The 18595-nt window shown below is 43.2% G+C and overlaps 1 protein-coding gene across 2 annotated transcripts in view; it reads right to left on the bottom strand.

Annotated features, from left to right (window-relative positions):
* Window positions 1–4563: 4563 nt before the first annotated feature.
* C14H3orf67 (chromosome 14 C3orf67 homolog) overlaps window positions 4564–18595 on the bottom strand; it is a 243624-nt gene continuing 229592 nt past the window's right edge. The window contains exons 15-16 of one of the 2 annotated variants that reach the window (XM_029468705.1): window positions 17298–17392; window positions 4564–5091 (exon numbers count right to left, since the gene is read on the bottom strand). In XM_029468705.1, the coding sequence (XP_029324565.1) occupies window positions 4979–5091; window positions 17298–17392 (208 nt within the window). In that variant the 3' untranslated portion in view covers window positions 4564–4978. The remainder of the gene's footprint in view (window positions 5092–17297; window positions 17393–18595) is intronic. The other variant, XM_021181991.2, reaches the window with a different exon arrangement.

Consider the following 18595-nt stretch of genomic DNA (forward strand, 5'->3'; position numbering starts at 1 on the left):
ATCTAGGAGATAGCTAGGTACTACAATCCGCCTAAAGCAACAAATATTCTAACCATGCCCAGCCTGTTGTATAGCTGTTTCTTCTGTGGTGGACACAATCACAGCTGACTTGAGTCAACTGTAGCAGGAAGGTAAGTTGGAGGGTGTGGTCAAGATTGGCATGTAGAGAAAAGCCAAGGGTAGAGATGGAAAACTTTACCTGCCAGCAGCTGAGTGTAGCAGACAGAGCTTGGGCAAAATAGCCATTTAGACAAGTGATCTATAATGGTCTCAGCCATTTGTAACAAGTGCCATTGAGTCTTTGATCTTTCTCCAGCTCGGACCCACTTCTATACTCTAGGAGAATGCAGTCCCAATTATTTCTCCTTCTCCTACTATCAATGTGTATCTGTCTAGTTTCTTATTCTGGGCTACAAGAACATGGAAGTCTGAGTGGGTGCCCACTGGACCAGGATCCTTGTCTGTACCAGGAGAAGCTGTTATCACTCCTATAAGACCTTCTTGAAAGCAAGCCCATTAAAATCCCCTTATAGAGGTAGAGAGGAAATACACTGTGCTCACACCCTTCACGAGGCCCTGCACCCTCTTCAGTTACACAGAACGTAGAAAGTTGGCCAGACAGGGTATTCTTCAATACAGTAGCTCCCTGAAAGTTGCCCACAGGAATCTACAGTTGGCACAATGTTTTATGAGTTGCCCCTGCTGTGGGTGGGGCTCTTTAGGAATGTATATGCCAGTAAGTTGCTCAGGGAACTTCCTGGTGGTATAGCAGCCTCCGAGTCACCCATGCACCTCTATGTAACCCCAGTTGATTTATTGGGTTATTGAATTTTGGTAGAATCCTTTCTTTGGCTTGTGAGTACCTTCCTGATCTAGGGTGAGCAAATATATTTTAAAAATTATTCCCTGGAAAATTTAAGTGCCACCTGAATTCAGCCCCTCACCCACTTCTACCCATCCCCCCTTATGAAGACAAATGGCAACCCCATGTTTCTAGTCCCTCCCTGCCTCGAGCATGCACTTCTCCACGCCCACTGCACTGACTGATCTGGAATGGAAGTTCTGTTTGTTGAAAGGCAACTGGGCAATGCTGATCCTTGACATATCAAGGCTGTGAGCCTAGTGAGTTTCCCCTCTGACAACTGAAGGAGAACTATGCAGAGTAAGAGATAATGAGAATGGAGATTCCCAAGCTCCTGGCAAGGTTCACGTAAGGCCCTTCCAATGGCATGTAGACCACTGGAATCCTCACCGGAAGTTCTCCAAGTGGGAGAGGAACCCACCTAGAAGTGAGGATCATGGATTACTCTGCCCTCTGCATCTGAGAGCCTCTGGGAATTAGCTTTCCAACCTGATTTGTAAGGTCAGAAACTTAAAGAAGTAGTCTTTGATCATTCTTGCTATGTCCAATTAGATGACTGAATCCCAACCTGCCTACTAGGAGAAAGAGAAAATTAAATTTTCTTGTCAAGAATTCTATGACCAAAATGACTAATGTGGGTGATGCTACACAAACACAGGAGCATAGCTCATGCTGAACTTTCATGGTGTGAATTCCCTTCCTCCCTGGGGTTTCCAGGCACTGGTGCACACCAGGTGGGAAAGGATGAAGGGGAGTCTGGAACAGGTGGGGTAGCGGGAGTCCAGCTGTGAGTTCCAGGGTGGGGGGGGGGATGTCTTTGATTTCAGCTTTACAACTCTTCTAGACAGTATTCAGTGAAACAGCTCTCTTAGATTATATTCAGTGAAATAACCCATGCTTTTGATTTGAGGGAGGGGGTTTATAAACCGTGGAGAGTGAGAAGGGGTTCTTCTTAGGGTAAATATTCATTGGCTCAGGCTTAAGGTACTGGGATTACCTCACTTGCATGGAAAGGCATTCTAGGAAGTTGAGCCTGTAATTTCTGCCAAGGACTATGTGATATTTCTCAGGTAGCAGGTTTGGGATTCAGGCTCCCCAGATAAGGTCAGGCAGAGAGGATGAAGCCCTCCTGGGAAAGAGAGTCCTCCATTTTTCGCTGAGCTCAGGGGACCTGTCTGGGCATGGTAGACTGCAACCTTAATAGAAGGGTTTCTCAAGAGATTCCAGCAATTTCAGAAGACCGAGGCACTGTGTGCAGAGGGAGCAAAGCAAATGGGCCTCTGTGTTTCTTGTCATTGTACAGTTTAAAATACAACAGCCCAGAAACTTCTAACCGCTGGATCTTTAACTAAAGTCAAAGAACAATTTAAAATGAATTCTTTTAACTAATTTTTTTTTGAGTTCTGTACTCTGTCCTTCCTTCCTTCCTTCCTTCCTTCCTTCCTTCCTTCCTTCCTTCCTTCCTTCCTTCTTTCTTTTCTTTCTCTCTTCCTCTCTTTCTCTCCTTCTCTCAAAGATTCATTTATTATTATATATAAGTACACTGTCGCTGACTTCAGACACAGCAGAAAAGGATGTCAGATCTCATTATGGGTGGTTGTGAGCCACCATGTGGTTGCTGGGATTTGAACTCAGGACCTTCGGAAGAGGAGTCAGTGATCTTAACCGCTGAGCCATCTCGCCAGCCCCCTGTTCTTGTTTCTTAAAACTGTTTATATTCAAAAGAAACCCAATCCAAGAATGTGCTTGAAAGAACTGATTTGAACGAAGTTAATCTGTGAAATACGGAGAGATACTACATGGCAAAGTTCTTTTCCTCAAAGTCTGCATATGCCTGTTAGTCATTATTCAATAGAAAACAAATGAGACAGGGAGAGAGGGAGGCTGATGCTGGGGTGGAGGAGGCAGAGAGTGTTCATCACTGCCAGGGACACTGAATCATTGACATGATACAATGCATTGCTGACAGTTGCTCTTTCATAATTCCTATTAATTGGGATCTGTAATTCAATAATAATTTAGAGACTGATAAATATAAATCATTGCAAGTTGCATTCTGATTAAAGGAAACAAGAAACTAAATCAGTCACCAGACTGATACCTAATTACCTTAGGATGTAGATCTATACTGAGTGACCACTGTGCAGCCACTAGTCCTAGCTATAAACGGCACATATTAGAAAGCAAACAGAGACTGTGGAATGGTTCCCACTGGCATACATGCCACTACCCATTCATGAAACTCCCAACCTGGAATGCAAAGCTAAATCATGGTTTCAAAAATCCCTAATGTCCAGGCTATGCTTGGAACTAAGCAAGTCAGACTCAGTTGATGTAGCACTCAAGCATCTGCTCCTAGGAGGCTGCAACAGGCAACAGAATCTTGGTACAGTGAAGTCCAGTTAAGGAATTTCCAAATCCACCAGGTCAGCCTGGGGCAGAGCTCGGTTAGGCCCAGGCATGATAGGAATGGTGATCTCCACAGTGAGGTCCCACCAACTAGCTTAGTGTCTGTGCTTACCAAGGCAGACAGATCTCTGAATTCATTTGCAATGTTAAAAAAAAAACGTTCTTGCTGTCTTTTCTAAGAATCAGGGGTCTGGGGTCAGGGGATATTGATTCATGGGACAATCAAAAGGGAACTTGGTAATGACTCCATTGATATGTAAATAAAAGACTGGGCTTTTGATCTGTGAGAGATGAACTATCCATAGAGTTTTTTTTTTTTGGAATTGCAAGAGATAGATGTCTTGAGGGAGAGCTGTCTGGAAAGCTGTCTCAAGCAGAACATAGGCTGTCACTTGGACCCACGATTTGACTTCCAGTTGTTTTCTGGCAGCTTCCAGACAGCCTTCCTTAGAACCCTTCTCTAAGCAGAGGCTGGTCCTTGGCAATTTTGCATGCTCTATGAAGCCTTGTTTTATTCATTTTCATTTTGTAAACATGAAGATATTTGAGAGGAATTCATAACAAAGTATAATTTGAGAAAAAGGATTAAAAGCTTATCAAGCACAAACATGGCTTTAAATAATGTATGATCCTTTGGACAGGAGCCCAAATCTGCTTGTGAAAAAAGGTACTTTCTCTATCGAGCAATATTAAATGAAATCAGGGAACTGCCATTAAATCCATCCACACACCAATAACTTTCCATTTCTAACGGTGTTCTCCTTATCAAAAACCTTTATGAAACAACAAAACATGTCTGTTAATAAGAACTTTCCCTCTCAGCCTTAAAGTACTTGGCACATGACTCAAGGCCATCTACCTGAACATGGGATGAGTATACTTCCTACTCTGGGATAAGAGCAGAACTGCTCTGATGTACCTTAACAATCAAAGGAAGCCACCTGGCTCTCTCTAGCCATGGGTCACAGAAACAGTGAGGAGTGGAAGGGTGTTAAGATGGCAACTCCTTGTTAAATCTGGATCCATGGAGTGAGACTGTTAAGATTCAAAGATCAGTGGTAAAAGTTAGGAGGAGTAAAAGAAAATTACAGTGCAAAGCAGCTTAATGATTAACAAGGCTGTGATCTTGGCCAACTCTGGAGGAGCTAGAACTGAAAGCACATAATGAGGTCACGCCCACAAACCTGATCAGTAAGTCTGAGCAGCTCATGGTTCCAAGGAGTTAAAGCAATGGCAACTTGCCTAGGAATAATGTGGTAAGGGCAACAGGGTTAACAAAAGGAAGCAGTCTCTTGGCCTCTATACTTTATTTTTAATACAAACAAGCCATAAAAAAGGTTTCAGATATCTTTTAAACAAGAATACACTTCCTGTAGTGTATCAAGCCATCATTTATTATCGATTAACACTGGAAAAATTTGAATGAGTAATTCTTAATTTGCTTATATAACGTATACGAAATGAGACTTAGAGGACTAGAATGAACAACTAAGAACAAATTCAAAGCCTAAAATCTGGTGTCTGTGTTAATTCCTCCACAACTTTCAAAGCCACACACTCAGCTACAAAGAGAATGCAGATGTTCTTAACATTCAATGCTATTTACAAAGCCCTTCTCTCCATTCCTTTTGACTCCATGGGCCCCCATGCCCAACACCCAGTCACGGTGCCCATTGTGGACTTCACGCTGCTGTTACGATGAAGGAGCTAGACCAATTCGTAGTATTTGCCAGTCTGAGGGTCAAAGTAGCAGTTGAGACATGGGTCATACAACAGAGTCAGCACTTCCTCGTCTTCTTCCACACGTGGATCCTCTTCACCTGTGGGCAAGGGGAACCACCAAGACATTAGCCGTTGGTGTGGCCCAGAATTCCGTAAGTGCAATCCCAGAAGGGAGTCAGGGTGGGGTCACCACCTCTCTAAAGAGCTTTCTCTATGCAGGCAAAGGTTAGGCTGGAAAGAAGGACCACGGTAGAAACTACTGGATCCACTCAAGCACTATAAGTTTGAGAAGAAATGCCAGGGACTCAAAGGGCCAGCTCCACAATGAAGGATATAAAGTAAATAGGGGGCTGAAGAGATGACTCAGGGTTAAGGACATTGGTTGCTTTTACAGAGAACCCAGGTTTGATTGTCAGCACCTGTATGGCAGCTCACACTTCCTGTAGTAACTCTAGTCCTATGGTATCCAACACCTTCTTCTGGCCTCCATGAGCACTGTACACATGGAACATAGACATACATGCAGGCAAAACACTCCTACCTATAAAATAAAATAGAACGAGAAGAAACAAGCAAACCCAAAATGCTGTAGAGAAGAGCCTGAAGGAAAGAGGATGAAATGGCAGAGTCACGTGCATTAGCATCAGGATACACAGGATGATATCCAAAACACAAGTACGGTGCGTACCAGAAACTGTGTCCAATGCAGAGCAGTGAGTTCAAGTCAAAATAGAGTCTTCACTCATTTTGTTCTAAGAAGGCTACCAAAAAACTATGCATTTAAATGATGCCATTTGCAAAGCTAAGATCCATAAAGCAGAAAATGTTAGGTGAGCTGTAGTTTTCTCAGTGGTAGGAAGGTCTAAGCTCCATGGGGTTATATAGATGGTGGCTTGAGTGGAGGGAACACCATTGCCTAAATCATTAGCAGGGTTTCTGATACGTTGTATGCAATTAAAACCGTTTTATGAGAATACTTTCTAGGCTCTCTCAGTGCCCAGCAGTGTCAAAGACTTTGGCGTTTGAGTCCTGATTCCTTCAGAAAGTCTGTGTTTTCCCTTCAGAGTGAGAAAGATGAGGGTAGTCACAGAGAAAAAGAGGTGTTTAGGGCATTTTTCTCTTTATTAGCTCATCTCTCTAAGGACCAAGGACAAGTGTGGGCTGTGAGCTTGAGATTTCAAAGGACTTGGGCAGTGAGCATGAGAAAGATCTGCAGTGACAGAGGTTCAGTGGAAACTGCATGGTTCATGGGTATGTGTGTGTGTTTGAGTGTATATGCACTGAATGGAGGTGAGTGGCTGTTGTCATGCTCCAAGGCTCTCTATCTTACATTTTGAGACAGTATCCTTCCCTGAACTGGAAGCTCACTGGATTGGCTAGACTGGCTGTCCACTGAGCCTCAGAGACCCACCCATCCTCACCTCCCAGTGCTGGGAATAGAGGTCTGAACTCCCATTCTTGACTTTTATGTGAGTGTTGCAATCGGAACTCAGGTCCTCGTGCTTGTGTGGCAGGCACATTACGAACTGAGCCAGTTTTCCAGTCCCCCAAAATGTTTCTTGAAGGCATAAATAAAAGCCTATTATATTACTGGGATGGGTACTGAACTGTTATAATAACTCAATAATCAGAGGGTTCAGGGCCATGTGTTCTAGACCAGCCTAACCACAGCAATACCCTGACTTCAAAAACAAAACAAAACAAAACAAAACAAAACAAAACAAAACAAAACAAAACAAAACAAAACACAAAAATCTCATGATCTTAAATGCTCACAATATAATCAGGTGGTGGAGGGAGGCTGGGCATTTTACCAGGAAAATCAGGGCAAGCTGTTACAATCACTATCAGGACACTGGTAAACTAGAGTTAGGACCACAGGCATATATGCTCACATGATGAGCAAGGCTTTGAAGCTACTCTACAGCTTATCGCATTTGTACCACCCAAAACCTAGCCCTTTCTGGAGCTAGACACCGAGGCGAGTGCCAGGCACAAAAGATTATAGGAAACAGGTTTGTTCTTAGGGCATGTGTACTGAATGTGTGTTGGTGAGTTCCACACCAACAGTCCTAGGGCTAAGACAAACTGATGCATCTGCCCTGCTGACTGATACCTCACTGGAGGAGGCCTTAATGGTTTGGAACCAGTTTCTCTTGCAGTAGCTCCTTAGACAATTACGACTGTGTTGAACAGGCAGGTATTAGGGTATTCATTTTGCAGATGAGGAAGCTGAGGCCTACAAAGGGAATAGGTCATCTGAGGTTGCCTGGTGGGGATTCAGAGGCAGGGTTTGGGACAGAGCCAAGTAATAAGGCTTAATCTCAGTGTCCCTTCTCTTATCCCGTTGTAGAAATTAATTGACATGCTGTTAATCTGAGTTTGCTCTAGTGCCCAGGTTCCTACTTATTAAGTACACCAAAGCCCCAGCTCAATGTAAGAACGGACAAACAGACTTGTGCCCCATTGCTGAGAAATCATCTACCTCCCCTCAAGCTGGCTCCCTCCTCAGTCTGTCACATGCATCGTCTTGGGCTAGCTTTCCAGGGCACATATGAAAGTTTCCTTGTTTTCTTGCTCTCACTTGAGCCTACTTGGTTGCAGATTGATAGTGACCAATGCATGAGTCCTTGTCTGCTCAAATACACTCTTTAAAGTCTTAATATGCCCAAATTTAGCTTTTAGCACCATGCTTAATGTTTTTGTGAAGGGTGTGGAATCACACATTTAATTGGGAATTTAAACATGAGACAGACTAGAAAAATGTAAAGGTGTCCTATATTTTCAAATATCAAATTTGGAAGCAGAACAAATCTGACTTCTCATGTTTCAAAGCCTACTGATGAATATGACAGAGGCTATTAAGGGGCCAGGAGTAAGGAGTTCCATAGGCTCAGTGATGGGGGCATTAGCCCTGCCGGCCTTAAGATGAGGAGTGCCATAGGCATGAGTAGTCTAGAGGACTTGGTGGGCTCCAGGAGGAGGCCAGAGGGCTTTGGAGAAGCCCATTTTGGCTCAGAACAAGGAGGAATTTTCTTAGCATTAGAACTGACCAGTAAGTGGAAATGTCTTCTAGGGAGGGCAAAGGCTAGGGAAACAGTTGTATAGGATTTTGTCGATGCATCTACATGCTGCAGAAGTCCAGATTCAGAGACCCTAAGATGAGTTCCTATGACCTTAGCATCCCAGGGTTTACATCCTTCATGTGTTATGGACTCTGTCACCAACCACATCGGGTTAAGCTGTAGCCAACATGGCTACTTGGCACAATTTTTAGTGAACAGATCGCAGAAAGACTTTTGCCTTCCTTTTATTTCTTTTGTTGCCTCAGGAATGGCCTCTGAGGCTCCGCTTTTGTTCTGTTCTGTTTTTTCCCCTTGTGGAGATGCTGACTGTTGCTTTCCAAAGGATGTGACTTAACTATACCCAACAAAGCAGCCACTAAAGGTTAACAAGGGGTTAACCTGCTTCTCCAGAAGAGCTAAAAGTACCTGTAGTTTCCAAAGTCTGTATCCCTGGGGAACGGGGATGGCTGCCTGAATGGTGGCGAGCTTCAGATTCATTTGGACCTCTTTGGGCCTTGATTTCATCATTTATAAACTGGTAATCACAATGTCTGTGCCATAGGGCTTTGTAGAAATCTAGGTTGCATATGGTAATATGCATAGCACAGGGCACACGGCAGTTGCCCACTTAATGGCTGTTAGTACTATTTAGGATAGTAATGAGATAAACTCTGAACTATTAGCTATATATTTTTAGTAATTTATATGTATCAGTACAGCTAAGCATGATCCAAAGGCTTTGTAGAGGCAGGAGGTAAGACACTTAGATAATCTGCAGATGGCTCTGCATCCCAATTCTATGGGACATTGGGAAAATTCACTGCTGAGTCTCTATTCTGTGTACATTGAGATATTAATAGTAACTGTGAGGTTTCTAGTGGGGATAGTGCAAGCTCATACTCACCATACAATGCGTTCTCAACAAAAGCTATAAACATTGTGCTGGCTGTTTTTTTTTTTTTTTCCAGCCTGTCGTATGTCAGAGCCATTTGATTTTTTTGATTGACAGCTGATGTGGGAGGGACAAGCTCACTGTGGGCAGTGCAAACCCTGGCCTGGTTGTCCTTCGAGTTATAACAAAGCAGGCTGATCAAGCCAGTAAGCAGCACCCTCCCATGGCCTCTGCATCAGCTCCTGCCTCCAGGTTCTAGTTCCTGTTCTGACTTCCCTCAGAGATTGACTCAGTGTAAGCTGCAACAGACCCTTTCCTCCTCGGGTTGCTTTTGGTCACGGTCAGTAATCACAGCAACAGAACCTAACAAGGCCGTTCATCATTACAGCGGACATGGTCTAACTGTGTCGGACAAGAGGGGCGCATGCTCCTTACAGCTTACTTGGTCCCCCACACTGTATTTGCTTGATTTTTACAAGAGAGAAAGGGAAGGAGGAGGGATAAAGGGAGGGAGAGAGGGAGGGAGGGGGGAGGTGGGGAGAGAGAGAGAACAGTGAGTTAGAATGACATCATATGTTCCTAAATGATTTATATAGGACACTAAGACAAATTCATCTTTGATTAAAAGTCCTTAGACCAAAAAATCATTTCTGTTTCAAAGAGGAAACCCAAATGTTCTATCAACTATAATATGAAAACATGAAAGGCGTAAGTCACAAGGTCAACAGTGCATCATGACTGCTTGTGGACCTGCTATTTAATTTCTGGTCTTTACTAAAGCATTGGTTAGACAAACCTTTGAGCGCAAGAGAACAGGGGCCTGTGCAGTAGTTGTTCATTGTATTCTGTGCCTGCACTAAAGACGGTAACAATGCAAGCTAGTGCTGTTAAACAGGTCAAACTTAATACATTTTACAGCTAGCTGAGGATCTTTCAAGATGAGAATAACCTCGGTGATGTGCCTAAGGAAGGGCTGCTTCATTAGCCGAGCTCTTCCTGTACAATGCAGATAAACTAAAGCAGTAAATGCTATATACATGCATTCATCTCGACACATACACTCACAGAGTGGGAGCTTCATGCATTAGAGCCATAGGCTTAATAGAGTTTTGTGAGTTTTAGTGCCAAAGCTTTAAATGCATGGATTTTAAAATTTCCAACAATGGTATTCTGTACAAAAACTGGGTACGGTTATGCACAATTTTACATTGAAATAAGTACTTTAAACTTATATAAAAGGTTTTGTTTTTATTGGAATTTAATTTCTGAGACCTCCAACTTAATCATTTTGCCATAGAAATCTCTGCTTAATTAAATTATAATATCATTAAGCAATTGCCACTATGATGTCAAGTGTTGGGAAATGTTTTGAAAGGTAATTATCCAGCATGGGTATGGGGTAATTTTCAATTATATTCTTGGATACTGCAGAGTCTTTAAATTTTTTCCCTTAAAATGCTAAATTGCTCTATTTAAAGACTGGCTATAGAAACTCCAAAAGGACAAATTAACAAATAAAACCATTTTCTGCTACCAGGCTCAGAGCATCTGGACAGGGGTCCAAATTACATTTTTACTCTTCTCCCTAGAACAAAGCTGTTTCTACTGAAGTAAAATTACCTTTCAGATAATAATCTATTTACAAACTTTCAGCTTCATCTACTCTGAAATTGGTTAGCAGCAGTAAGAGGAGCAAGCTCAGCAGAGCAGACTGAATGCAGCAGCATTGGCTGCCCGAACTCTGTCCCCTTCAGCTCACCTGTGAGAGCCAACTAATAGAAATGTTAATTATCTATATTTAATGCATTTTAACTGTGGATAATAGAAAACCTGTATGTGCAAGCTGAGGTTTAGAGGTTGAAAATAAATAAAGGACACTACTTTATCAGATTTAATGTCTCAGAATCAAGACATTCTAGTTGATTTTCGATTTTTCTGATGCTGCCTCTAGAATTAAGAAAAAATAATGCATTTTCCCTCCTATAAATCCTAAGGAATGACTGACTGTATTTGTGTGTGCACTAATGCACTATGGTTTAAGCAATTCCCAGTGAGGGGGCACTGTGTGGAACAGATGCCTGAGAGAGTCAATAAGGATGACACTTGAGATAAGATGCTGCTAAGTACCAGGAGCCTGGAGAGTCTTTTACCACATCCCTCAGAGTAGGGAGGTATCCATGAGCTGTAGCATCTGGGTCTACTGGGAAACACTCCATTTTGGTCTTCAGCAAACGGGTGCCTTCATTGTGGGGAAAGAGAGAGGAACAAGAGTGGAGTTGAAATGACAGAAAGGTTCTTCCACTAGAAAGCTGTATTGCTTTGGAAGGCAAGTCATGTACATGATTACAGGTCAGGTGCCTCTGGGAACCGAGCACCCTCTGTATAGATAACTGAATAGGTCTCATCTGGAAGATGCTATTTAAGGGGCACACTATGTGACTTAGATGTTTAATTAGGGATTATTTCAACTTTATTCCTTCCAGGTTGTCTCTATTATAATTCCAAATTCGGTTAGTCACATGTGAGGGAGGCTCCTTGCTATACCGTTGTAGCCTACAGAGCCCAGCTTTGCAGGAACATGACTTCTGGCCAGGTGTCAGTGCTAAGCTAACAAGTAAGGAAAGCTGGGCCTCTGTGCAGGACATAATTCTGGACTGCATGTGGTACCCCATAAGTAGGGATGGTTCTAGTAGAGGGACTAGGGAGCTATGGACTCAGCCATGCACTTGTTTCAGTTAGAGAGCTGACTTATATTCCTGAAAGAAAGGCACCTCTTTATAGTAGTGAGCATGTTGCTAGCCCAGAACCTCTGAGATCTATACAAGAGACAGCCCTGCTCCTGAAAGTGATTTAAGAGAAAATATCTCTCTGCCTCAAGTTTAAGTTGGGAATAAATGGTAATTGTTGCCTTAAAGAAGTGGATGAGACTCTGTATTCTAGAAGATCATAGAAAGACCATGATTCATTTTATAAGCTGGAGGTTGAGTTGGGGGTCTAACTAGAGAACTAAGAGGGCCTTTGAGACTTGGAGGGATAGCATAATGCTTGTATAGTGAGCACAAAGACCTGAGTTTTATCCCTAGAAGCCATCATCTCAGTTTCTGGGAGCAGGAGACAGGCAGAATCCTGGGACCTGCTGGCCAGGCTAGACTACATGGCAAGATGAAAAACATGTCTCAATAAACAAGATGGATGACTCCTGAGGTATAATACCCAAGGTTGACCTCTGCCCCACTCCCTGGAACCATGAAGAGAGCTATTCAATTCAGAAAGCTTCAAGGAAAGAGAGTTAAGTAGACTAAAAGCCATCAGAGAGGACCTGTCACAGTGTGATTCCTTCTAACCTCAGCGGGTGTTCTATGGTAGTCCCAGAGTGCAGGTCAAGCTACAGATGGCCAGACCTGTGGCTCTGCACTCAGAGCCACATGCTTAGGTGTGGGATACAGGCTACTTAATCTCCTATCCTCACTGTCATGGGAGACATAATGCGGTAACATGCAGAAACATCCCATGTCATGTAGGGCAAACCTCATTAAATTCCTATTATTGCTTTTACTTCTCCAATTTTACATCCCCTCTTCTGGGGGGGGGGCGCGGGGAGGTTGGCTCTGTGATTCCTTTGTTCCCCCCTAAGTCTTGGAGGAATCAGTTTTCTCAGAGCGTTGCACCCAACAAATCAGCCACATTCCAGTGGAAGGCCACACATCTTATTATATTTGGGCAGCACAAATTGGCTTTGGTGGGAAAAAAATCCCACAAAGTTAGGTGGGAGGAAGTTGGGAGGTGGATGTGGGAGGAGTTGTGGGAGAGGTGGTGAATATGATCAAAACTCACTGCATACATTTCTCAAAGAACTTATCAAAAACAAAGAATATGACTGCTGCCCAAGATAGAATACATGTCTGTGATCCTGGACTTGAAAATAAAATCAATTAAAGTTTTAAAAAAGGACAAGACTTTGTTATACAGCCCAGGCTGCCTGCTGTGATTACATGAGTACCACCAGATACCACATCTGAATCTGCTTTGCACTGTAAATAAAGCCTAAGAAAATCCATACATTAGCTCAAATTGCCCTGTGTCTCCTATGCACTAAACACTCACCTGCATGTGAGAATTTTCTAGAGTGTTTACTTATGTCCAGAACATTGCTGGAGGCACCAGGTACCACAGGTGCTCAGTGAAGCAGAACTCTTAGACCCTTATTGTTAAGTGTGAAAACATTATGTAACTATAAACAGTAACTATGAAAGGATACTTCTGCTCATGGGGGACAGATAACCCATGCCTGCCTGCCTGTCTGCCTGTCTGTCTGCCTGCCTGCCTGCTTGCCTGTCTGCCTGTCTGTCTGCCTGCCTGTCTGCCTGTCTGTCTGCCTGTCTGTCTGCTTGCCTGTCTATAAGGAGTGGTGAGAATTCTGTGAATTCTGTAATGGTATTTTGGATGATGCATACAAAGAGCATAAGCTGTCTAACTGTATCCTGTGGGAGACTGGCAGCTGAATGGCCCATGTGACACTGCCACACAGAACGTGCAGGGGCGTTATTTTTATGAGACTCTGACAATGCCAATCTTCCCTTGGAAGGCCTTTCTTACTCCAGATTTTTTTGTGAATTGTGGAGAGGTCTACAGGCTGAAGAGAGAGGTGATTATTATTCCATGTTGGAACTGGTAGGCATGAATAATTTAAGGGTCATATCTGTAAAGGAACAAATGTCAAAAACAAATTGACAACCATTCTTCTAGCAAAGTGCGGTTCATTTTCAAAAGGTCAGCTGGGTAGTTTCTTTGAGTAAGTTCTGAAATCTTCACTTCCCATTTTACATTTCACACAGGCTCGGAGAAAACGCTTTTTGAGTAAGTGTTAAGGGCACTTGTGCTGGTGGTAATTGATATTCCACAAGCATATTATAGCTGAGGAGAGACCAGGAAGGACTTGCCGGTTCTCCTTCAGTCGGCGGCAGGGTCAGAACAGAACTCTGTGAGCACAATGCTGCTTTAGCCAGGCGCATGGCTCACTTAGGGTGGTGCTTAGATACTGGAGATATTCTGGCTGAGCACAAATTGGCAGGGACACGGAATCCTACTGACTAGGGCAGGGGCAGGACCCTTGGGTCCCAGGGCCAGACGTAACGCATGCACTTCCTTTGGTATGGCCCGGGAGGTTTTCTAGAATTGCATTAGTCAGGTCATCACAGTGCTTGCAAAGAAAGTGTAGAGGCCCCTGCTTGCTGTTTGATTTCAGAAGTCTCCTACACGTATAAACCCTGGGATGAGGTGGGAAACCCAGGCTTCAGTGTTTGTGAACTGCTTTATTGAGAATTTGGAAAACCTAAACCTTGCAGAAAATGCTCAGGGATCTGGGTCCGTGAGTTAGCAAACTGGCGACCTCTTACATACTGAGGCCAATTGGGAATAAGAAGACAAAATGAATAAAAAAAATCAGTGGGAGAGAGAGAGAGAGAGAGAGAGAGACAGAGAGAGAGAGAGAGAGAGAGAGAGAGAGAACATAGTGAACAAGGTACTACTGTCTCCATAAGACTCTGGGGTGGCCATAAGTGGCAGGTTACATGCAGACACCCCAGATGTACAGATCTATGGCCCAGTGGTCCCTGGATCTCATCAACTGTGGTTAATCATTTTGAACAAGCAAGGGTGGGAGAGCGGACACAGTCCAAGGTTAACATAGTAGCCAGAAGTCTCATTCTCTCTGTTCTCTCTGTGTGCCATTAAAAACACAGAGATTTAGTCCGGGAGATATTTAATTTTCTGGTAGGCCAGATACTTGCCTCATGATGGTGGTATGAGGGCTAAATACAATGTTTCAGCACACATAAGCGAATGGCGACAGAATCCCAGGATGCACTCCAGATGACTGCAGCCATGCCTTCCTCTTCTGATGATACCAACCGGAAACCCGAACATTATTTTTCTTTGACAAATATTTTACAGGATTGGATGGAAACCCTATCTCAGTGTACTAGTTAAGTGCAGATTGTGCTAGGCTGCCTAAAATCTCGCCACTATCATGGCGAGATTAAGCAAGTAGGTAACAGTAGTTTTGATGGTATTAATTAACTTCAAACCACCCACACATATCTCAGAGGGAGATGGTGAACAAACAGGAAACATTAGCTCCTGAATGTATGAAGTACAGGCTCCTAGGAAGAAGGGAAGTGCACAGCTGATGAACTGGGGGTGGGGTGGGGTGGGGTGGGGGCATGGGGGTGGGGGTGGAGGTGGGGGGGTTGGGAGGTTGCTGGGGTGGGGGGTGGGGTGACAGCAAGGAGGACTTGCTCTTGATCTGGTAACCCTGGCCAGCATGTTGCTACAACTCCCTAATTTTGTGAAACTTGTCTTCAGTGGGAGTTTTGTTTACCTTCAACATTATGTAGCTCCCACAGTCAGAAGTGAGTTATGCCTTGTAACTTGAAGACACCCTATAGCCACTTATCACATATATATAACCTTTGCTCAAGGACTGTGTGCCCAGTTCCTGTGCTTTATTTAGGACACTTAACATAACATATTATTTGTTCCCTCACAGCAAGGTCTCCTCCTGACAGCCAAGATTCCGTTTTTCTGTCATAAGTAATTATAAATGTACGCCTCTATAAAGACTCCCAATTTGAGGGGCATAATCTAGTTCAGACAGTAAATCACAGAGACATCTCCATCCCTTGGGCAGCCACAGAGTACAAGTCAGATGTATGAGCTCTCATACTCAATTTTCCATACCTGAAGGAAAATGGATGCTCCCCTGCCTCCCTGGGGCAGCAGGGCAGCAGGGGAGAGGAGACCTGGCACTTTTGTTGGAGCAATTTATATTAGTTTCACTTAAAAACAACAACCTACAAAACTTTTGATGTAGTGTTCTTCCGTCTTCAAGACTCAACCCAGAAAAGTGTCTCAGAGTCCTATTGGAGGTCATTTGTCACTCTGGTTATGCACTTGAATGAACTTCAGTCTAACTCCTACCCCTGCCAACCTAACCACTGCTGTCAACAGAGATTCTTTTAGTTTGTTTCTTTGTTTGAGATAAAAGTCTCAGGTAGTACAGGCTAGCCTGAAACCAGATGAGCAGGAATTTGAACTCCTGATCTGTCTGTCTGTGCTTCAAGAGAGCTATGATTCCAGTGTGTCCTCATACTAGGTATTATGCATGCTAACCAGGCTCTTCGACAACTGACTTTCATCTCCAGTCCAAAGAATCTCTAGTGTTCCACTTCTGACCTTCCTGACATCCATGTTCCCAGCTCCTAATTAAAACACACTGGCTCATCTTCATGGCTTCCCCATCACAGACAACACCAAGGGGGTTTTCATTCCATCCCCCACAAATGCTCACACTGTTCATAGGATGTCCTGGCCTTGCTTTAGTGAAAGGGCTGCACCTCTGCCTTAAGGAAAATGCATACAAGCAAAGTTATTTCACAAAGGGATCTCAAGGTGATACAGAGAAATGCAGTGATTTGTGTGTGTGTGTGTGTGTGTGTGTGTGTGTGTGTGTGTGTGTGTGTGTGTGAGGGTGTGTCTGAATGCCATAAAGTGTGCTAATTTGTGCAAGCCAAGAGGACTCTGCTCTATCACTTGATGTGTCTCCTAATGAGATCAGGAAGCAGTAAACAGAGATGTCTAAGGCTGTTGTTGCAGCATGGCATGCTGTTTTACAGTAAACAGCCTTTAGTAGATAGGAGAACATTCTAAACCAACTATCATCAAGCATTATGTGCTGTGTGTGATGATGTGTTATATACTATAACCACCAGTGGTCCAGCAGGTTGTTCACACTAGCAACTCAAAAACACATAGGAAATGTGTCCTGCTATGATCTTATGATGGCTGTCATGACAGGAACCCAGAAAGAAGGAATTTTCCAGTTCTATTATAATATTTTCAGACCAGTGCCATATGTATGAGGTCCAGTCCTGAATAAAACATCATGAGGTACATGGCTGCATCCCAGTGTTCCAGGAAGCTGGGGCTGCTTTACCATATCAACTGCTGGCATTTGGCAGTCACTGTTCTAAGTGCTTCAAATGCTGTGCCTTGCTGAATCTCTCTACACAGAAGTAGCATAGAGGGTTGGGCAGGAATTGTAGAGGTGGCAATTAACACTCACAAGTGGTTACACAGTGGGAAGTGGTACAGTTGGAAATTACATGGGGGTTGACATAGATGTCAACTGTATGCCACACTGGGTTGAGCCTTCAGAAGGACAGGGACAGTTCATCTCTATAGTTTAGCCTGTATGGCAAATCTGAAGGCAGAGGTGTTTCTGAGTGACTGACTCTTGTTGTTGAACTTACCTTTATCCTTTTATGTATAGAATTTCTTGCATTCCTACCTTGCACGCTCAGACTTGCAGAGGAGTCTAGAGACTGTTCCACTGGCTGCTGACTGGGAGGGACAATGGGTGGGCTCAACATGTTCAGCCAGTCTCTAAAGAGAGAGAGAGAGAGAGAAAGTGAGCCATATGGTTGCAGCCCCATTCATGAACTTGATGCTTCCCTTGGGCTTCACTTCTCTGGGGCTTGCAAGGGAACACTTTATCTTCCTTCATGTTTCAGCAAGAAAAATGTTGAGAATGTAATACTCATACTAGTTTTGTGAAGAGGTTAGTAAGGGATTGAACAGTAAACCAATGAGTTGCTTGATTAAAACCATAGGCTAAATGATAACCATTTCTCTTCATATCAGTTGGTTATCCTGAAAATATACATACAAATAATATTTTTACAGACTAAATAGGTTTTACTGAGGAATATATGTGTATATACATATATGCATATAAGAACAATTAGTGAAAAGANGCCATGAATTTAGAGGAGAACAAGCAGAGGAATGTGGAAAGGATTAGAGGGAGGTAGGGAAGAGGAAAATGAGTAATTCTATTGTAATCTCAAAAATAAAAGATGAAAACTGGTGAAAAGTTTAATATTTTGTAATAAAAATGTAGTACATTTACATTTAAATACATTTATTTGTGGGTATAAGGTGTGTGTGTGTGTGTGTGGAGGTCAGAGGGCAACTTGGAGGATTTAATTCTCTTCTTCTCCCCTGTGTGTCCCAGGGATCACACTCAAGTCCTCCAGCTTAGAGGCAACAACTTTTATCCACTGAGACATCTCACCATCCTGTATACCTTTTCCCCATAAGGAAATTATTTCAGCAAAGCAGATGAAATACAGCAGCGACGATGCTNTTTNTGATCGGGGGTGAGAAAGCTTGACACATTNTATGTGATGTGGATGGCAGTNTTCTCCATGTGAGATGAGCAGAAGTCAGCCTTGGCTGTGGNGTTGGACCACCTCCGTGCCCTTCTGCCTCCTCTCTCAGTCTCCTGTGCTCGCCTACTAGATACCTGGGTGGGTTCAATTCACATGGGTGCTATCCAGAAGGTACAAGTCAAATGCTTCTCTTCCCTAAATCTGCTCCTAAGCAGATTAGGCAGAAGGGAATGGAAAGGATTTTCCAATGTCAATCCTATTTGTTGCATGGATATTAGGACCCTATATTGTTTACCCTTTTCTTCTAAGCAGGACAATGTTCTTATGATAATATTTTCTTCCTAAATTTCTCTTTCTTTCTTTCTTTCTTTCTTTCTTTCTTTCTTTCTTTCTTTCTTTCTTTCTTTCTTTCTTT

The sequence above is a fragment of the Mus caroli genome, chromosome 14 (assembly GCF_900094665.2).
Source record: "Mus caroli chromosome 14, CAROLI_EIJ_v1.1, whole genome shotgun sequence".
Taxonomy (NCBI): domain Eukaryota; kingdom Metazoa; phylum Chordata; class Mammalia; order Rodentia; family Muridae; genus Mus; species Mus caroli.